The sequence below is a fragment of the Bos grunniens genome, chromosome 2 (assembly GCF_055505025.1).
Source record: "Bos grunniens cultivar Pamir isolate PY7600 chromosome 2, Bosgru_T2T1.0, whole genome shotgun sequence".
NCBI classification, from domain to species: domain Eukaryota; kingdom Metazoa; phylum Chordata; class Mammalia; order Artiodactyla; family Bovidae; genus Bos; species Bos grunniens.
The window spans coordinates 64,932,382-64,953,712 of NC_141166.1; the positions used below are offsets into that span (position 1 = coordinate 64,932,382).

General features: G+C 40.0%; 1 protein-coding gene across 8 annotated transcripts in view; it reads right to left on the reverse strand.

Annotated features, from left to right (window-relative positions):
- Positions 1–21,331, reverse strand: part of EPB41L5 (erythrocyte membrane protein band 4.1 like 5) — a 167,482-nt gene that overhangs the window by 30,235 nt on the left and 115,916 nt on the right. For all 8 annotated transcript variants that reach the window (XM_086349565.1, XM_086349564.1, XM_086349563.1 and 5 more), the window contains 2 exons: positions 20,553–20,704; positions 15,158–15,255 (listed from right to left, as the gene is read on the reverse strand). In XM_086349565.1, the coding sequence (XP_086205691.1) occupies positions 15,158–15,255; positions 20,553–20,704 (250 nt within the window). The remainder of the gene's footprint in view (positions 1–15,157; positions 15,256–20,552; positions 20,705–21,331) is intronic.

Genomic DNA, 21,331 nt, shown 5'->3' on the forward strand with positions numbered 1-21,331 from the left:
GAAAAAATTTAACTATGTGCTTATTCTAATCTGGTTTTTCTTAGTGTGGTCTCCACATACCTGCCTCTGGGTGGGATCCCCAAATCTGAATGTTTAACAAGCTTTCCCATGTGACTCTGATATATATAAAAGTTTGAGAATCACTAGTTTGTACTAGACTGTATCTTCCAAGTCTACAGAATGGTTCCCAGTAATTGAAAGAAGACCCTATATCCTTTTTCAGTCATGACTAGTTCACACCATATGACCCAGCAACACCACTTCTGGGTACACATCCAAAGGAAATAAATTCATGATCCCAAATAGGTATTTGCACCCCCATGTTCACTGCAGCATTATGCACAGCAGCCAAGACATGGAAACAACCTAAATGTCCATCAACAGATGAAAGGATACAGAAGATGTAAAATGCACAGACACACACACATAAATATACATACACAATGAAATATTGTTCCACCTTTAAAAAGAAGGAAATCCTGCCATTTTCAACAACACAGACAAAGCTAGAAGGAATTATGCTAAGTGAACTAAGTCAGATAGAGAAAACAAATACTTCATGGTATTACTTAAATGTGGACTCTTAAAAAAAATCCAACTCAGAGAGTAGAATGGTTGCCAGAGACTAGTGGGTGGAGAAATAGGGGGAGGCTGGTAAAAGTTATCTGATCCTGAGGACCCAATGTATAGGATGGTGACTAAAGTTAATTACACTGTTTTTTGTACTTGAAATGTGCTGAGAGTAGATCTCAAGCGTTCTCACAAAAAAACAAACAAAAAGAAAACTAACTAAAGTGAGGTGCTGCTGCTGCTGCTAAGTCGCTTCAGTCGTGTCCGACTCTGTGCGACCCCACAGATGGCAGCCCACCAGGCTCCCCCGTCCCTGGGATTCTCCAGGCAAGAACACTGGAGTGGGTTGCCATTTCCTTCTCCAATGCATGAAAGTGAAAAGTGAAAGTGAAGTCGCTCAGTTGTGTCCGAAAGTGAGGTGAGGATGTGTTAACTATCAATCTGACTGTAGGAATCATTTCACAATGTATACTTCTATCAATTTATTAAATGGCACATTTTAAATGTATTTAAATTTTGTCAATTATACCTCAATAAGGGGCCAGGAATGTTAGGTCCACACATTAAAGTTTATTGGAAGTGGTCAAACAGGAGACGGCAAGAGTGAACACTGACATTTTAGGAATCAGTGAACTAAAACGGACCTGAATGGGTGAATTTAATTCAGATGACCACTACTTGCCTACTACTGTGGGCAAGAATCCCTTAGAAGAAATGGAGTAGCCTTTATAGTCAACAAGAGTCCAAAATGCAGTACTTGGGTGCAATTTCAAAAATGACAGAATGATCTGTATTCATTTCCAAGGCAAACCATTCAGTATCACAGTAATCCAAGTCTATGCCCCAACCACAAATGCCAAAAAAGCTGAAGTTGATAGGTTCTATGTAGACCTAGAAGACCTTCTAGAACTAACACCAAAAAAAGATGTCCTTTTCATCACAGGGGAATGAAATGCAAAAGTAGGAAGTCAAGAGATACCTGGACTAACAGGCAAGTTTGGCTGTGGAGTACAAAATGAAGCAGGGCAAAGGCTAACAGAGTTTTGCCAAGAGAATGCACTGGTCATAGCAAATGCCCTCTTCTAACAACACAAAAGATGACTTTACAAATGGATATCACTAGATAGTCAATACCAAAATCAGATTGATTATATTCTTTGCAGCCATAGATGGAGAAGCTCTATACAGGCAGCAAAAAATAAGACCAGGAGCCGACTGTGGCTCAGATCATGAACTCCTTATTGCAAAATTCAGACTTATTGAAGAAAGTAGGGAAAACCACTAAACCTAAATCAAATCTCTTATGATGATACAGTGGAAGTGACAAATAGATGCAAGGGACTGTATCTGACAGAGTGCTTGAAGAACTATGGATGGAGGTTTGTTACATGGTACAGGAGGTGGTGATCAAAACCATCCCCAAGAAAAAGAAATGCAAAAAGGCAAAATAATTGTCTGAGGAGACCTAAAAATAGCTGAGAAAAGAAGAGAAGCAAAAGGCAAAGGAGAAAAGGAAATATATATCTATCTGAATGTAGAATTCCAAAGAATAGCAAGGAGAGCTAAGAAAGCCTTCCTCAATGATCAATGGAAAGAAATACAGGAAAACAATACAATGGGAAAGACTAGAGATATCTTCAAGAAAATTAGAGACAGCAAGGGAACATTTCATGCAAAGATGGGCACAGAAAGACAGAAACACCATGGACATAACAGAAGCAGAAGATATTAAGAAAAGGTGACAAGAATACACAGAACTATACAAAAAAGATCTTAATGATCCAGATAACCATGATGGTGTGATCACTCACCTAGAGCCAGACATCCTGGAGTGCAAAGTCAAGTGGACCTTAGGAAGCATCACTAAAAACAAAGCTAGTGGAGGTGATGGAATTCCAGCTGATCTATTTCAAATCCTAAAAGATGATGCTATGAAAGTGTTGCACTCAACATGCCAGCAAATTTGAAAAACTCAGCAGTGGTCACAGGACTGGAAAAGGTCAGGTTTCATTCCAATCCCAAAGAAAGGCAATGCCAAAGAATGTTCACCCTATTGCACAACTGCACTCATTTCACATGCTAGCAAAGTAACGCTGAAAATTTTCCAAGTTAAGTTTCAATAGTATGTGAACCAAGAACTTTCAGATTTCAAGCTGGATTTAGGAAAGGAAGAGGAACCAGAGATCAAATTGCCAACATCCGTTGGATCACAGAAATAGCAAGAGAATTCCAGAAAAAAATCTGGAACATGAAACATTCTGCTTCACTGACTATGCTAAAGCCTTTGACTGTGTAGATCACAACAAACAGTGGAAAACTGTTAAGGAGATGGGAATACAAGACCACTTAACCTGCCTCCTGAGAAATTTGTATGCAGGTCAAGAAGCAACAGTTAGAACCAGACATGAAACAACAGACTGTTTCCAAATTGGGCAACAAGTACAAGAAGGCTGTATATTGTCACCCTGCTTATTTAACTTAACACGCAGAGTATATCCTGTGAAATGCTGGGCTGTATGACTCACAAGCTGGAATCAAGACTGCTGGGAGAAATATTAATAACCTTAGATATGCAGATGACACCACCCTTATGGCAGACAGCGAAGAGGAACTAAAGGGCCTCTTGATGCAAGTCGAAGAGGAGAGTGAAAAAGCTGGCTTAAAATTCAACATTCAGAAAACTAAGATCATGGCATCAGGTCCCATCACTTCTTGGCAAATAGATGGTGAAACAATGGAAACAGTGAAAGACTATTTTCTTATGCTCCAAAATCCTTGCAGACGGTGACTGCAGTCATGAAACTAAAAGACGCATGTTCCTTGGAAGAAAAGCTATGACCAACATAGATAGCATATTAAAACAGAGACATTACTGTACCAACAAAGTTCCGTATACTCAAACTATGGTTTTTCTAGTAGTCATGTATGGATGTGAGAGTTGGACCATAAAGAAAGCTGAGCGCTGAAGAATTGATGCTTTGAACTTTGGTATTGGAGAAGACTCTTCAGAGTCCCTTGGATTGCAAGGAGATATAACCAGTCAATCCTAAAGGAAATCAGTCCTGAATATTCATTGGAAGGACTGATGCTGAAGCTGAAGCTCCAATACTTTGGTCACCTGATGAGAAGAACTGACTCATTAGAAAAGACCCTGATGCTGAGAAAGACTGATGGCAGGAGAAGAAGGGATGACAGGATGAGACGGTTGGATGGCATCACCTACGCAATGGACAGGAGTTTGAGCAAGCTCTGGGAGTTGGTGGTGGACAGGGAAGACTGGTGTGCTACAGTCCATGGGGTCGCAAACAACTGGACATGACTGATGAAAGCAGGAAAAATAGCATAGCGTAGCTAGTTCAATCACTCAGTTGTGTCTGACTCTTTGTGACCCTATGGACTGTATACTGCCAGGATCCTCTGTCCAAGAGGATTCCTCCCTTCCTCCTCCAAGGGATCTTCCCATCCCAAATATCAAACCCAGGTCTCCCACATTCTAGGAGGATTCTTTACTGTCTGAGCCACCAGGGAAGCCCACAGAGGACAAAAGATGAGATGGTTGGATGGCATCACCGACTCAATGGACATGAGTCTGAGCAAGCTCTGGGAGATGGTGAAGGACAGGAAAGCCTGGCATGCTGTAGTCCATGGGGTTGCAGAGTTGGATATGACTGAGCGACTGAACAATAAGAATGGCTAGTTCAAATGCATTGAAATTTTCTTTTCAGAGAGAATTTCATTGCAGATTTTGTATTATTTGCTCAACATTTATATTTGCATGTCACAGCATCTCAAAGCAACCTGCCACAGACCTAGGCAGGTATTTCTCTTCCTGCCTATATTAAAAATCAAGGATTCAATGCACACATCACAAAAGTACCTGTGACTGTTACCATCTTTCTGAAGGCAATTTTGCAAAAGTACCAAAGGCTTTAAAATTATTTCTGAAATTTAACTTAACACTTCTGTCATGCCGAGTGGTTTTTGAAGGATCTTAGCTCCCGGATCAGGGATTGAACATGGGCACTCAGCAGTGAAAGAACTGAATACTAACCACTGGACCACCAGGGAATTCCTGAACCTAACACTTCTACTTCCTAGGAAAATAATCAAAGATAATGCAGGATATTTATTTATAAGACTGTTTATCACAACACTGATTATGACAGTGAAAATTAGTGAAATGTCTAATAGGAGACTGAGTAAACACAACGTTGACCTATGCATGCCATTTAACTATTAATGATAATGTGTTATTGAAATAAAGAGATTACAATTGATTAGCTACAGAACAATATTATTGCATTTTTAATTAAAAATATTTATCACATATCAATGGCTGGAAGTACGTATCTTTAAAATGTTAACTGTAGTTATCTCTTAGGACTGGGATAATGGAAGTTTTATAATTTCTTGCTTTTTAAAATCTACATTTTGTGGGGAATTCCCTGGCAGTCCAGTGGTTAGCACTCAGCACTTTCAGCCAGGGCTCAGATTCAATCTTTGACTGGGGAACTAAGATCCTGCAAGTTGCATGGCATGACCAAAAAAAACCCAGAAATAAACATAAATAAAATCTGTATTTTGTACAATTACCTTCCATATATATAAAAGAAAGATTACTGAAATACAAGTTCAGTGTAATAGCTATAAAATATTTTCATATAGTTTTATTATAGGATGCAAATTCAACAATATCCAGTTACTATGCTGTTGATATATCTGCCTTGGATGGCCAAAATGTGCAAACAGAAGACCAAAATAATTTAAAAGACACCCTGATTCCTAAACATCCCAAGTTAGACCTGTTCTAACAAGAACAGATGCTCAAACTCTCCTGCAGAGCAGTCCTCACTGTCAGAATCAGCTTAGTTAGGAGTTAATGTCAGGTTAAAGTGGATCCAAAGTCTACTTCAGTTTGTTAACGAGCCAGGGCTCATGTGCCTGCAGCGCAGAAAGCCAAACTGATAGCAGGAGTTTGTAGAAAACTAGGGGTTTATTTGCAGGGCACCAAGAAAGGAGAACACGCAATTCACGTACAAGAGACCAGAACTCCCTAATGGCTTTCTGGCAAAGGTCTTTAAAGATGGTGTGAGGGGACAGGGTCCAGGAAGTGTGATCAGCCTGTGGACGTTCTTCTGATTGGTTGTGCTTAGTTGCTTAGTCATGTCCAACTGTTTGCAACCCTACGGATGATAGCCCACCAGTCTCCTCTGTCTGTGGGATTCTCCAGGCAAGAATACTGGCATGGGTTGCCATGCTCTCCTCCAGGGGATTTTCCCAACCCAGGGATCAAACCCAGGTGTCCCACATTGCAGGCGGATTCTTTACCGTCTGAGCCAATGGGGAAGCCCTCTGATTGGTTGGTGATGAGGTAATAGGGTGATGTCTTGAGAACTTCAATCTCCTGGCTCCAGCCAGTCTGGGGACTACCTGCCTGTGGTCATCATGTAGTCATCATCCCCCCCCTGGGTGGGGCGGTCTTAGTTTTTGCAGAACAACTCAAAGACAGGCACAGACAGTTATCCACATCCCTTCAGAACAAACCAGAGTCCTGTGACACTCTTGTCCTAAACATTAACTGCTAGACTCTGCTCTTTGGAACATGGGGAAGGCCCAGGAGATTACCGCCTTTTTCCTACAAACAGGAAACAGGGATGTGGAGACGCTTTTTGTACATGGGATGGTTCCACAAGTCCTGTTTGGGGTCCAATTCTCCCTTTTATTTGATGCTTCTCAATTCTGAGGGGAAAAGGGGTAAGATTAGGAAGGGAATCAATTTTTAGATAGATTAATCACAAACTCAGCAGGGGAAGTCAGTTTTAGGAGGACTTGGTTTCAAGTTCTGAACCAGAATGCCATTAGATCCAGACTCAAAACCACTCTTGAAACAATCTTGGCTAGAAAACATAGGTAGGCCATTTATACAGTCAAACACATAAGGTAAAGAATTGGTGTAAGCAGTAAAACTCAAAAGAACAACGGTACTTTTTTTAAAACACAGAGAGATCTTATTTCTGAGAGCTCCTTCTTTAAATGCCTCAAAAAATTGAAATTATTAAATTTTAAAAAATTATATAAGCCTTTTAAGTAAAGTGAAGTTCTTTTTAGCTCTAACTTTGGGAAGATGCAAACAGTTATTTTAAGGTTGGTATGGTTTACTCTTTTTGAGAATTTAATAAAATTTGGACCCACTTTCTTAAAAAATATGTAACTGAATTAAAGCAAGAATAGGAGCTTCCTTGGTCCAGGGATTAAGAATCCACCTTGTCCAATACAGAAGATGTGGGTTCGATCCCTGGTCAGGGAACTAGATTCCACATGCCACAGAGCAACTAAGCCCATGCACCACAACTACTGAACATGAGCACTTTAGAGCTTGTGCTCTGAAACCAGAAAGAAGCCCCTCACTCACTGCAACTAAGACCCAGTGCAGCCAAAATAAATAAAAGAAAAAAGAATATGTGTTCAGTGGCATAGAGTTTAAGACACAACTTATAATTATTCTTGGGTAGATCTGAGATCTGCAAGAATCCTGCTTTAGAAGAATAAATACAATTTACCTTGAATTTTTACTAAATATACACAAAGGTTTTAACCACTTTATAAACTGTTTCTTCCCCTTAAACTGCTGAATGTATTTACATGAATCCAGAAGAGTCCCTGAGATCATGACAAAGGGGATGTGAATTTTTAGGGCTGGCCTACTACATAAACTAATAAACTCTAAGATACCAGCAGTTAAATAGCCTGATATCCAGACTTAAAAATTATTTTTTAAAACACCTGCACCAATATTAGTATAATATTAGAAACTATTGTTTCAGGCTTTCCAGTTGGCACTAGTGGTAAAGAACCTGCCTGCCAATGCAGGGGACACAAGAGATGTGGGTTCAATCCCTGGGTCAATAAGATCCCCTGGAGGAGGGCATGGCAACCCACTCCAGTATTCTCATCTGGAGAAAGCCATGGACAGAGAAGCCTGGTGGGCTACAGTCTTTAGGGTCCCAAAGAGTCGGACACAACCAAAGAGACTTCAGTTCAGTTCAGTTCAGTCGCTCATTCGTGTCCAACTCTTTGCAACCCCATAAATCGAAGCACGCCAGGCCTCCCTGTCCATCATCAACCCCGGAGTTCACTCAGACTCACATCCATAGAGTCAGTGATGCCATCCAGCCATCTCATCCTCTGTTGTCCCCTTCTCCTCCTGCCCCCAATTCCTCCCAGCATGAGTCTTTTCCAATGAGTCAACTCTTTGCATGAGGTGGCCAAAGTACTGGAGTTTCAGCTTTAGCATCATTCCTTCCAAAGAAATCCCAGGGATGATCTCCTTCAGAATGGACTGGTTGGATCTCCTTGCAGTCCAAGGGACTCTCAACAGTCTTCTCCAATACCACAGTTCAAAAGCATCGATTCTTCGGCGCTCAGCCTTCATCACAGTCCAACTCTCACATCCATACATGACCACAGGAAAAACCATAGCCTTGACAAGATGGACCTTTGTTGGCAAAGTAATGTCTCTGCTTTTGAATATGCTATCTAGGTTGGTCATAACTTTCCTTCCAAGGAGTAAGCGTCTTTTAATTTCATGGCTGCAGTCACCATCTGCATAGATTTTGGAGCCCCCAAAAATAAAGTCTGACACTGTTTCCACTGTTTCCCCATCTATTTCCCATGAAGTGATTGATGGGACCGGATGCCATGATCTTAGTTTTCTGAATGTTGAGCTTTAAGCCAACTTTTTCACTCTCCTCTTTCACTTTCATCAAGAGACTTTTTAGTTCCTCTTCACTTTCTGCCATAAGGGTCGTGTCATCTGCATATCTGAGCTTATTGATATTTCTCCCGGCAATCTTGATTCCAGCTTGTGCTTCCTCCAGCCCAGCGTTTCTCATGATGTACGGTGCATATAAGTTAAATAAGCAGGGTGACAATATACAGCCTTGACGTACTCCTTTTCCTATTTGGAACCAGTCTGTTGTTCCATGTCCAGTTCTAACTGTTGCTTCCTGACCTGCATATAGATTTCTCAAGAGGCAGGTCAGGTGGTCTGGTATTCCCATCTCTTTCAGAATTTCCCACAGTTTATTGTGATCCACACAGTCAAAGGCTTTGGCATAGTCAATAAAGCAGAAATAGATGTTTTTCTGGAACTCTCTTGCCTTTTCCATGATCCAGCGGATGTTGGCAATTTGATCTCTGGTTCCACTTAGCAAGCAACTATTGTTCCAGCTGAAAAAGTCATGGCAGTGAGGGTAGCAGAATGTATCATCCCCAAATATGTCACCTTGTGGCATGTTATTTTGAGCTGAAGGCAACTGAGAAGCACAAGATATAAGAAAAGCTTTGTCCTTCTCCTATCTATCTAAAAGCAGCACAGAAATTTACAAAGGAGTCCCTCCTTCCTTTATACTAGGAAAGACCAACATTCATCCCTGCAAACAACTCAAACTCTTATCGTTGAATAGCAAGGACTCAAAGCTGCATAAGAAGCCTTACTTCTATTTACCCTGCTTTTCCTTGAACCCTCCCCTACACTTTTCTTTCGTTTGACTTTAGCTGAAGATGGTATTTAGCTGGAATTCTAAGCCTGAGAGTTACTCATTCTCCCCTGGTATCTCCCATCTGTACAGGAGGTACACATAACAGTAAACTTCTGTTTTTCTCTTGTTAATCTTTCTTTTGTTACAGAAGTCTCAGCCAACAACTCAGAGGAGTAGAAGGAAAAATTATTTTTCCCCCTACAGCAATTACTGTTAGAGAGTATTAGCCTTTGTGTTTGTAAAAGTTATCATTTCTACTTACATAATATGCAATAGCTCACTGATCCCTGGAGAAGTGTGGCCTTTGTGTGGCTAACATCTGAAGACTGACTCAATTTCCCAAAGGGGGGTCAGACCAACTGCCACACTTTTGTGTCCAAATTGAGGGTAGAGGGAAAGAAAGTTAACTACTTATAGAACCAAACTGAAACATTTGGAGTCACTTATTTCAGGGACAGAATGAAGACAGCCAATGTAGGCACACAGAGGACACTTAACCTAACCTCATGGGGATGTACAACTCTTCCCAAAGGTTGGCACAGGACACCAGCCAAGCCCCCATGCAAGTCTGTTCATGGCAGCTCTATGCTTCCTTGTTCCCCTGACTCAGCTGCTCTGATCTAAATAAGAAAGAAGACCACCAGGCAACTAATCAGCCAACAACAACAAATAACTCCTGTATTTATCCCATGAAAAACACTTAAATTTGTCAGCAACTCAGAACTTATTACGTTCACAGTCTTGAGTTCTAAGGTTCGTGGGTCAAAATCCAGGTAATAAATGCATCTTTCTCCTTTGTTTTCTACAGAGTGCAGATTTTTATTTTTGATATACTTTTTGGTTATACCTTCTTAAGGTTTGGGTACAAAAAAAAAAAGATTAAAAGTGACAAAGATTATTCCAAGTCACATGTGGCAACAATCTGCTGTAGTATTACATTCCCAACAAAAAGAGAAAGACAACCTACAGGTCACACCTGGCCCGCCATCTGTTTTAGTAAGTAAACTCTACTGGAACACGGCTACGCCCAGGCCCACATGGCTATGGCCATGGTCATGCCATGGTGGCACAGTTGAGTACAATGACAGAGACTGTATGGCTACTATGACTGAAATATTTACTGACCTTTAATGAAAGAGGCTGCCAACTTGTGGTCAAGAGAACATAGTCATCACGCCTTTCTTTTAAACCTTTACACTAAAAAGACAAGCTGCTAAAGGTCATGCCTTAATCACGTCCCCATCCTCACTAACAAATGCAGCTTATATTTTGTTACTTTAAGCATTTTAAAAATTTTCTGATCAAGGACCAAGAAAAAAAATTATTCTTCAAATTTGAAGATAAAGAAAATTCTGGAATTGTCTCAAGTAATTAAGAGGAGGAAGGTAACTGAAAAGTCTTCAAGTCTTGACACAGCATGAGCCCTAAAGGACTCCAAAGACACAGATCAGGCAGACACTGTGAACACATTCCCCATACCAGGAGGCACCCAGAAAGGGAAAGAATCCCAACAATGAACCCAAGATTCAGGGTGTCCCAAGGTGGCAAGAATGCTCCAACCTCCAAGTACATCCAACCTCCAAAATATCCAAAGGCTGACCTCAGTCTTAGCCTGAGGAACTTCCCACATTAGGGAATCTGCTGCTTTCTTAGCTATCTGTTCAATTCCCAGGTGTGTTAGGATGTGTTTTCTTACACTGAGGTGAAATCTGCCTAATTTCATCACTCACTGACCTTAGCTCTTCTCCAAGACTGTTAAAAAACCAGTTATCAATACTTTACTTCCTGTTATATCATAGCTCCTCAGATAACTGAAGTATTCTTTCCTGAGACTGCTGAGCCTCATTACAACTGTGCTTCAAGATTCTTCACTGTACTCCTCTTCTCAAACCACTTTAGTTTTCCGAAATCATGTTTATCTCTCTTCCTTTTTAATACTATGGTTGGAGCTCCCCTTTTAAGCCCTTTCAGTTAATACAACGGATATGTTTCAGCAGTTACACTTCATACTGTTTACAAACTTTTTTTTACACATACCTATTACATTCTACCTCTTGATCCTAACCCCTACATTTGTGTCAGACTTGTCATGATATACAGTCTTAAATCCAACCCATGATTCCAGCCTTTCAAAGTATTCATAGATCCTGATTTTGCCTTTCACATTGTACTTCCACTTACTGCCATCTGAAAATTCCATTAACCTAAGAGCTTCTCAGTTACCCAATTTTTAGAGCTAAACATCCAACATCTGACACTTTGCTTTAGAGTATATTTTATTTACGATAGGCTTTTCATCCTAAAATTACTATACTTAGTAAAGCTGATATTAAGATTAATTTGCATTCCTTAAGCAAACATTAACAGTTAGTGGCAGAGGTAGAGAAATCAGAGTGGATTAAAAGTGTGTCATATAAATAAAACATGAATCAAGGGAACTTCCATGCTGGTCCAGGGGCTAAGACTCCTTACTCCCAATACAGAGGGCCCTGGTTCAATCCCTGGTCAGGGAAAAAGATCCCACAAGCTGTAACTAAAAGATCCCATGTGCTGCAACTAAGATCCAGCACCATGAGATATAAGAAAACACATGAATCAACTTGAGACTGCTGCTGTATCGGTAAACAAAGGATGCTGCAGCCATCAAGCCAGTACATTTCAGCCACTGGACAGTGAGCCCTAAAGGAACTCAGGATGGAGACAACCAACCAGCCCACTGTGAAGCCCACGTAGTAGTCAGCCTCTGCAGCCACCCTGATGGTGCTTCTGAGAACACTCACGATGCTAGCCCCAGACAGCTGAAGTGTGTATCACAGGAATGACTGCAGTGAGCCCAGACTCTCACCTCTTCCTATACACAGTAAACCAAGGGCTTCCCTGGCCTGCAATGCAGGAGATCCAGGTTTGATCCCTGGGTTGGGAAGATTCCCCTGGAGAAGGGAATGTAACCCACTCCAATATTCTTGCCTTGAGAATTCCATGGACAGAGAAGCCTGGCAGGCTACAGTCTATAGGGTCAATGGATTGGTTCAAAATTGGGAAAGGAGTACATCAAGGCTGTGTATAGTAACCCTGTTTATTTAACTTATATGCAGAGTACATCATGCGAAATGCTGGGATGTATGACTCACAAGCTGGAATTAAGATTGCCTGGATCATATCAACAACCTCAGATATGCAGATGATACCACTCTAATGGCAGAAAGCAAAGAGAAACTAAAGAGCCTCTTGATGAAAGTGAAAGAGAAGAGTGAAAAACCTGGCTTAAAATTCAACACTGAAAAAACGAAGATCATGGCATCCAGTACTATCACTTCATGCCAAATAGATGGGGAAAAGTGTAAGGAGTGACAAATTTTATTTTCTTGAGCTCCAAAATCACTATGGATTAACTGCAGCCACAAAATTAAAAGACACTTGCTCCCTAGAAGAAAAGCTCTGACAAGCCTAGACAGCATATTAAAAAGCAGAGACATCACTTTGCCAACAAAGGTGTGTACAGACAAAGCTGTGGTTTTTACAATAGTCATGTATGGATCTAAGAGTTGGACCCTAAAGAAGGCTGAGTGCTGAAGAACTGATGCTTTCAAATTGAGTGATGGAGAAGACTCTTGACAGTCCCTTGGACAGCAAGGAGATTAAACCAGTTAATCCTAAAGGAAATCAACCCTGAATACTATTGGAAGGACTGATGAAGATGAAGCTCCAATACTTTGGCCATGTGATGTGAAGAGCTGAGTCACTAAAGAAGATCCTGAGGGCAAGAGGAGAAGCGGGCGACAGAGGATGAGATGGTTGGATGGCATCACCAACTCAATGGACATTAGTTTGAGTAAACTCCAGGAGGCACTGAAGAACAAGGAAGACTGGTGTGCTGCAATTCATGGGGTGGCAAAGAGTTAGACATGACTTAAGAGACTGAACATCAATACATAGAAAAGTACTAAATTCCTTAATGTGAGATAGCTGGTTTTCTTTTATTAACACTAATCTTTTGATGATTATGACCAGGTCTTTGTTGCAAAAACTCCTATGAATCCGGGCTCCTCCTCCCCTCTTTGAAGCAGTCTCTCAGGGTTATTTGAGATATTGTCTCCCAAGCTTGAAGTCCTAAGAATGTCTGTCAGATAACATATAACTCTCAACTTTTAGGTTGTGCTTTTTTTTTTTTTTTCAGTCGACAAACCTGTACACAGCACTAGTTGAAGAGCTGAGGTAGGGTAGTCTGACATCTCTTATTTGTCAGTATAGAAGTGAATTCTTTCTTATTATTTCTGCCTGACATAGAGTAAGCCCTCACCAAATATTAGCTATTATCTTCCTAGCTATGTAAGCCCCAAAAACTTCTTCATGGCACACCATCCTTCACCTAACCCTTTCTCATATTCCCTTTCCTGTCTTGAACCCACACTTATACTTACTCTTCCAAGGTTTCATAACTAATCTAATAGATCCTCTGGTAAATATGCAGTGAATATTGCCAAAAAACAAGCAGCCGCTCAATGAATTTCCTGGGCAACAATTACCCTTCAACTCCCTGTCAGGATTTACTGGGCCTCAATCTTCTTCAGGATCACTCCAGGCTTCCACTAAATTTTTATCAAACTGTCAACCACCTAAGCTTTCATTGAAAGCTTTCAGTTAACCCTCTGACTTTGACCCTGCATTCCCCTACCTTGCAAAGACAGTAGAAAAACTGACAATGTGAAGGAAAGAGACCATATAATTGAGAATTACTGAGGGGTCAAAAACGGAAAGGCTTTCTGAAATTGAATCAGCTTCTAAAAGACATTTCAATGAAAAATGTAATAGGATGGAAAAAAAAAAAAGACACATTATAAAGGACATAGTTATACAATGACTATGAAGGAAAGAAGAAAGTCACTCTGTGCTCCATACTGGTCTCTGAAGAAGTCCAGCTAGTTATCCAAGGATGAAAGAGAACTGCAAGTCAAATGTTCCTTTTTCCTCTTTAAAATCAAGCCAAAACAAATTCATTCAGCAGGTCTTTGTTATTTATTGCCTAGATATAGGGAAAAATAAAACGCTGTCTCCAGATTATTACCTAAAATTCACTCTTCCATTATTGGGGACAATTATTTTTATCCTATTCCCACTATAGTTACTGCTATAAGTTATTTAATGCAGAAATAATAAAAAAATTTAATTACAGTCAAATAGTTAACTGAGGTTTAACTGGTTTAACTGGTATGTCACCCCACAACATGCCTAAAGACTCCAAGAGGACAGGATGGTGAATGGTATGAGGGATGATGCTTTAGCATCTCATCCTCAGTTATTACAGAGCAGTTCCCTTCCAAACAAATCTGTTTACAATTTAAAAGGCTTTCAATTAATTTTTTCAACTAAATCAAGACTCACTGAACATAATTAGAGAAGGGATGGGCTGAATCTAAAGAAAAAACATGAGATGACCTTATAATTCTTAACATTGCTGTCCAAGTTTTCTCCTGCTACTGCTAAGTCACTTCAGTCGTGTCCAACTCTGTGCGACCCCATAGACGGCAGCCCACCAGGCTCCCCCATTCCTGGGATTCTCCAGGCAAGAACACTGGAGTGGGTTGCCATTTCCTTCTCCAATGTGTGAAAGTGAAAAGTGAAAGGGAAGTCGCTCAGTCGTGCCCGACTCCTAGCGACCCCATGGACTGCAGCCCACCAGGCTCCTCTGCCCATGGGATTTTCCAGGCAAGAGTACTGGAGTGGGGTGCCATTGCCTTCATAGTGAAAGTGAAAGTGAAGTCGCTCAGCCGTGTCCGACTCTTTGCGATTCCATGGATTGCAGCCCACCAAGCTCCTCCATCCATGGACTTTTCCAGGCAAGAATACTGGAGTGGGTTGCCATTTCCTTCTCCAAAGTTTCCTCCTAAATATCTACAAATTTCACCTTTTAAAATTATATACCAAGTTTTAAGACTTCAGCACAGATTTCCCAGTGAAAGAAAAGAAAAAGTATTAGCTTTGGATGGAAAACATTTCTGGGAAGTCTTGGGCTGTATGACAGGCATGCAAAGGAGATCTCTGAATACCTGGTTGTTAATATTAACATCCACGTTAGGGTGAGGAGCTGGCACAGGACTGTTTTCCATTTCAAGGTGTTTGAGCTTCTCTGAGGCATCTATGAATGCTGGAGGAAAACAAAAAAGGAAAATAGCCACTTAGTCTGCCATGCTGTCACAGCTTGTAAGTGTACAGACTCAGGCTTTCTTCACTGCCTCCCCTCAATACCAGTTACCATCAATAAAAGGTAATAATCCGTATCACCTTGGACCAGACATTCCTTCTATAATCAGGAAACTCACCATTGATTTGAGTAAGAGTTAACCTAAACAGGAACATTTCCTGTATCTGCTCTGCTCCTAAAATGCCACTCGATGTAGACTCTCCATGGCACGAGGGGTTAAGCTAGCTCACCAGCTAAAAGATTCAAAGAAAAGGCACAGAGCACCTGTGACACCACCCTTCCTTCCTAAGTACAACCCAAGCTCCTCCTGCAAAACCTTAGCACCTAGCTGTTTCTTCTCCTTGTTTCCTGACTGTATGGGGCCTAAAACTAAACTGATGAAGAACACACATTTATTAACTCACTGACTCAACCTATCACATACTGGTGACACCAGTCAGGTGTGATGCAGGACAAGCATCTTATCTTCACTACCTGCAACCAGGCTGTACAATACAAGTAAAATCCTCCAACCACTGAAGAGATGATACATTAAATACAATGAATTCTATTTCAACTAACAACTGTTAGGTGTTCTTATTGTGCAGGAATCAATTTGGTAGGAATTTGAATTTATACATTGTCCAAATAACAAAAAAAGCTACTGAATGCTAAATAATTTCTAAGCAATCAAGGAGAAGAAAGGAGGGAAAACTATGAAGTCATTTCCTCTCAGTCAGAGAGATCTTCTAAAGTGTTCATCAATTAACTCTGTAAATCTGTCCCTTGGCTACACATTAGAATCAGGTTGGGAACTTTTAAGATACACTGATCCCCAGAGCTGACCCTAGAATAACAATATCAGATTTCTGAAGGCAGTTTTATGGCACAAGGAGTTTTTATTTTTTTTAATTTATTTTAATTGAAGGCTAATTATTTCACAATACTGTAGTGTTTTTTGCCATACATTGACATGAATCAGCCATGGGTGTGTACATGTGTCCCCCACCCTGAACCCCTCCTTCCATTTCCCTCCCCATCCCATCCCTCAGGGTTGTCCCAGTGCACCAGCTTTGAGTGGCACTTCTAGTTTTTAAAACCCTCTAGGTGATTTTAATGTACAATCAAACTGAGAATCACTAATTCAACATTAATCACAAAGTCTTCCATATTCATTTTCTTACTTAATTGCCACCTCTTGTTTTTCTTATGCTTCAAATGGTTTGACACTAAATTTTAACATGATGATGCTGGGACCACAACACTTCAGCTTATGCTGTTAAATTAATACTGCTGGCTTGTGCTGGTGAGGGAGAACTGGTTAAAATAAAGCTTATTCTACTATTTCTGTTTGGCTGAGAAATATCCTGAGACTGTAGGCTAAATGCTTTTCTTTCTTATGTTACTATTTATTAACTATTTACCTAAGTCAATCAGGGTTTTGACATCATCACCAAAAGAAAATATAGAATAAATTGGACACCAAGATTCATATCTTGGTATAAGACCTTAATTCTTAATATCAAAATGCTCTAGCTTCATTGATTGACACTGAGCAAATGTTCTGAGTCTCAACTGGATAAGTCTTACTAATGAAACCCCTACATTATTCAAAAATTTCTTCTGTCATAACTTCCAACAGTATTTAAGCGCTGCCTGAATAGTTTCTGTAATGGAGCCCACTCACTGTAAGATATCTATGTCTGATATATGGCAAGAACAGTTTAAAAGATTCTTCCCTAAACTCATTTCAATTTGGCTTTGCTATATTTTCAAACTGCTGATTGAAGATTCAGTAAGAAAGTAACATAAATTCCCTGATATAAAAGGCTTCTGAGTATTTGAAACTATTAAGTCTCATTTGGTCTTGTCCTTTCTAAGCATCCTTAGTTTGTTCTACCAAATTCCTCAAAATCAATATAATCTCCTAGAAAGTATGTATTAAATAAACGTTGATTGTTCATACAACACTACTGCAGTGCTGAAAGAATTTTAAACACTTTTCAAATCCAGATAACTGTTGTTGTTGTTCAGTTGCTTCATGGTGTCCAACTCTTTGCAACCCCATGCACTGCAGCACACTAGGCTTCCCTGTCCTTCACCATCTTCTGGAGCTTGCTCAAACTTATGTTCATTGACTCAGTGTTGCCATCGAACCATCTCATCCTCTATTGTCCCCTTCTCCTCCTGCCTTCAATCTTTCCCAGCATGAGAGTCTTTTCTAATGAGTTGACTCTTTGCATCAGGTGGCCAAAGTGTTGGAGCTTCAACTTCAGCATCAGTCCTTCCAATGAATGGTCAGGATTGATTTCCTTTAGGATTGACTGATTTGATCTACCTACAGTCCTAGGGACTCTCAAGAGTCTTCTCCAACACCACAGCTCAAAAGCATCAATTTTCTGGTGTTCAGTCTTCTTTACGGTCCAACTCTTGCATCTATACATGACTACTGGAAAATTCATAGCTTTGACTAGACAGACCTTTGTCGGCAAAGTAATATCTCAGTTTTTTAATATGCTATCTCAGTTTGTCACAGATTTTCTTCCAAATTAATTAATTAAATTAAAATTTTAATTTAAGCATTTTTTAATACATACAATGGACAGACATAAAATGAAAATAGAATCAATGTTGCCATTCTATAAAGGAGACTTTTTATTTTAATCCCGAAAATACTTCACATTAAGCTAGTCTTGCTTCTGGCTGGATCTAAACACTGATGGCCTCTATCTGTTACATATCACATCTTTCTAGTGACAAAGAGTGACTATTTCTAACAAGAGACAGAGTCCAGAGCAAGGCTGTGAAAACTGGAAAATAACCAAAAACAATTGCTGCAAAAAAAGTACATGAGAAATACTGGCATTCGTTGGAGATACTGTGGGTTCAGCTCTGGATCACCACAGTGAAGTGAGTCATGTGAATTGCCTGGTTTCCCAGTGCATGTAAGTTATGTTTGTACTATATTGTAGTCTACTTATTAAACATGCAATAGCATTATGTTTAAAAAAATAATGTGCATACTTTAGTTAAAAAATACTTTATTGCTAAAAAATGCTACCCATTACCTGACAATATAGGGTTGCCACAAACTGTCATTTTGCAAAAAAGCACAATATTTGCAAAGTAAAATAAAACAAGGTGCTCTGAATAACAGAGATGTTTTCTTAACCCGATAACTCTTACTTTTAAAAAATCAAATTAGAACATCATTCTGAAATTATGAATAAATCAAAGCTAATTTATGTTTGACACCACCCTTATGGCAGAAAGTGAGGAGGAACTAAAAAGTCTCTTGATGAAAGTAAAAGTGGAGAGTGAAAAAGTTGGCTTAAAGCTGAACATTCAGAAAACTAAGATCATGGCATCTGGTCCCATCACTTCATGGGAAATAGATGGGGAAACAGTGGAAACAGTGTCAGACTTTATTTTTTTGGGCTCCAAAATCTCTGCAGATGGTGACTGCAGCCATGAAATTAAAAGACGCTTACTCCTTGGAAGGGAAGTTATGACCAACCTAGATAGCATATTCAAAAGCAGAGACATTACTTTGCCAACAAAGGTCCGTCTAGTCAAGGCTATGGTTTTTTTCCAGTGGTCATGTATGGATGTGAGAGTTGGACTGTAAAGAAAGCTGAGCGCCAAAGAACTGATGTTTTTGAACTATGGTATTGGAGAAGACTCTTGAGAGTCCCTTGGACTGCAAGGAGATCCAACCAGTCCATTCTAAAGGAGGTCAGTCCTGGGTGTTCTTTGGAAGGAATGATGCTAAAGCTGAAACTCCAGTACTTTGGCCACCTCATGCGAAGAGTTGACTCACTGGAAAAGATTCTGGTGCTGGGAGGGATTGGGGGCAGGAGGAGAAGGGGACGACACAGGATGAGATGGCTGGATGGCATCACCGACTCGATGGACATGAGTTTGAGTGAACTCCGGGAGTTGGCGATGGACAGGGAGGCCTGGCGTGCTGCAATTCATGGGGTCGCAAAGAGTTGGACATGATTGAGCAACTGAACTGAACTGAACTGAATTTATGTTTCCCAGACCTCAGACTCAGAAAAACAATTTAAATATGGTAGCTGTCAATAAAAACATAATATATAACATGCCAGAACATTTAACAGTGCATTTGTAGTAGTTACTTCAGGAACAAAAGAACAGATTTTTTAAACCAACTGAAAGTGAAAGTCAAGCTGCTGAGTCGTGTCCAACTCTTTTGTGACCCCGTGGACTGTAGCCCACCAGGCTCCTCCATCCATGGGATTCTCCAGGCAAGAATACTGGAGTGGGTTGCCATTTCCTTCTCCAGGGGATCTTCCTGACCCAGGGATAGAACCCAGGTCTTCCGCATTGCTGGCAGATGCTTTAACCTCTGAGCCACCAGGAAAGCCCACTACCAGCAGTAATTCAGCATGTTCTATGAACCAGAAGCACTGTGAAATTTTTCATCACATCTTTCTAAATTACTAAATCCTATTGCTGTATTTTACACTCTTCAGAGAGAACAGCATACTCACTGGCAATTTTCTATAAGTTGTTTAAAAGACGGTGCTTAATTTTAGAAAAAGAAATCAAAATTGCCAAGAGCCATGTAAACATAAGCTGCTTTTAAATGATCACACTTACACTGAAATTCAACAGAAAGCTTTTGTTTAAAGACAGTTATGTTTTAATATCAAACCAAACTCACAAATAGATAGAAATATGTGCAAATTTCTTATTTCCTTTTAACCTTTTAAAAAGTTAAGGAGAGCAGCATTCTTTCTTGATTATTTATTTTTGTGGGTCTGGGCAACAACAGCTCTCATTAATAACAAAATATTTCCTATGCACTAAAGGAATGTCCAAACATTTGTTCAATCCTGTGCCCTAGATAATCTCTAAGGAAACATTTTTCTCTTGATTTTCACTCAAGAAACAAAAAGAAAATTTGAAAATTAAAAAATGTTTAATGACTTATAAATGACACAAATGTTTAATGGTATCAGTTATGTGATCTTAAACATTTCAATGGACGCTTAAGCCAAAAAGGCAAGAAGGCATAACACTAAATTATGTTTAATATTTAAATTATGTTTAATGTTTAAATTAAATTATGTTTTATGTTTAAATTATGTTTAATGTCTATTCTACATTAAAATTTCAAATTCAACTGCTGCTGCATAAAATACTCTTGAAGTGACTGACAAACAGCTCATTTCAAAAGACATAGACTACTGTCACTGATATCACACAGAACATTTACTCACTCCTGCACTCACCTTCAGGTCCCTCTAACCCAGCCTGCCTGGTGGCTGTGCTCACTTCACCTGGGACTTGGGAGGTGTCCATGGTGTCAGGTGCCCCAGCTACCTCATTAATGGTTGTTTCCAGTAAGTCTGGACTATCTAGCAAATCAAGCTTCAGAGGCAAGCTGTAAAGGTAACAGAAAATATACTTAGATCAAGACATTTATCATGAAAAGAATTTAAAACACTAATAAAAATCTGTTGGAAAAAAAGTCATTTAAGGAAAAAAAAAATCATGTAAGAGTTCATATGCCAAGTGGCTTATTCATCTGTCAAAACCTTTGGGCAGATTCTCTTCCTTCCAAATTGGAGAAGAAGGGGCTGAATTTAGCTTCCCAACTGAAATAACCTAAGGGGAAAATAAACAATTCTCAAGATATTAGACATCAGACAACAAAAAGGCAGAAATTCTGAGATTCAGCAAACAATGAGGAGTCCTTGTTTTAAGAGAATCTCCATGTTATAATACAGAGATTACAGTGAGGTGGGGCACAGAGATGTCCTGTGGCTGACAGTCCAGGGAGACCAGGACAGCTGAAGTTCACTGGACAGGGTACCAGGCAGGAGAGAATCCTGGAGGTCTGCAGAAGGCTCCCCTCAAGATGCAGTAGGGTACTGATCAGGGAACATGTGGAAGGAAACTCCTGAGACTGGGAAAAGAACCATCCAAAAGGATTTCCTCCTTCTGTGTGGCTTCGGAAAGAATTAGTGGCACTCATGCTGGGCCACAGTGTCCTTCTTTACACACTATA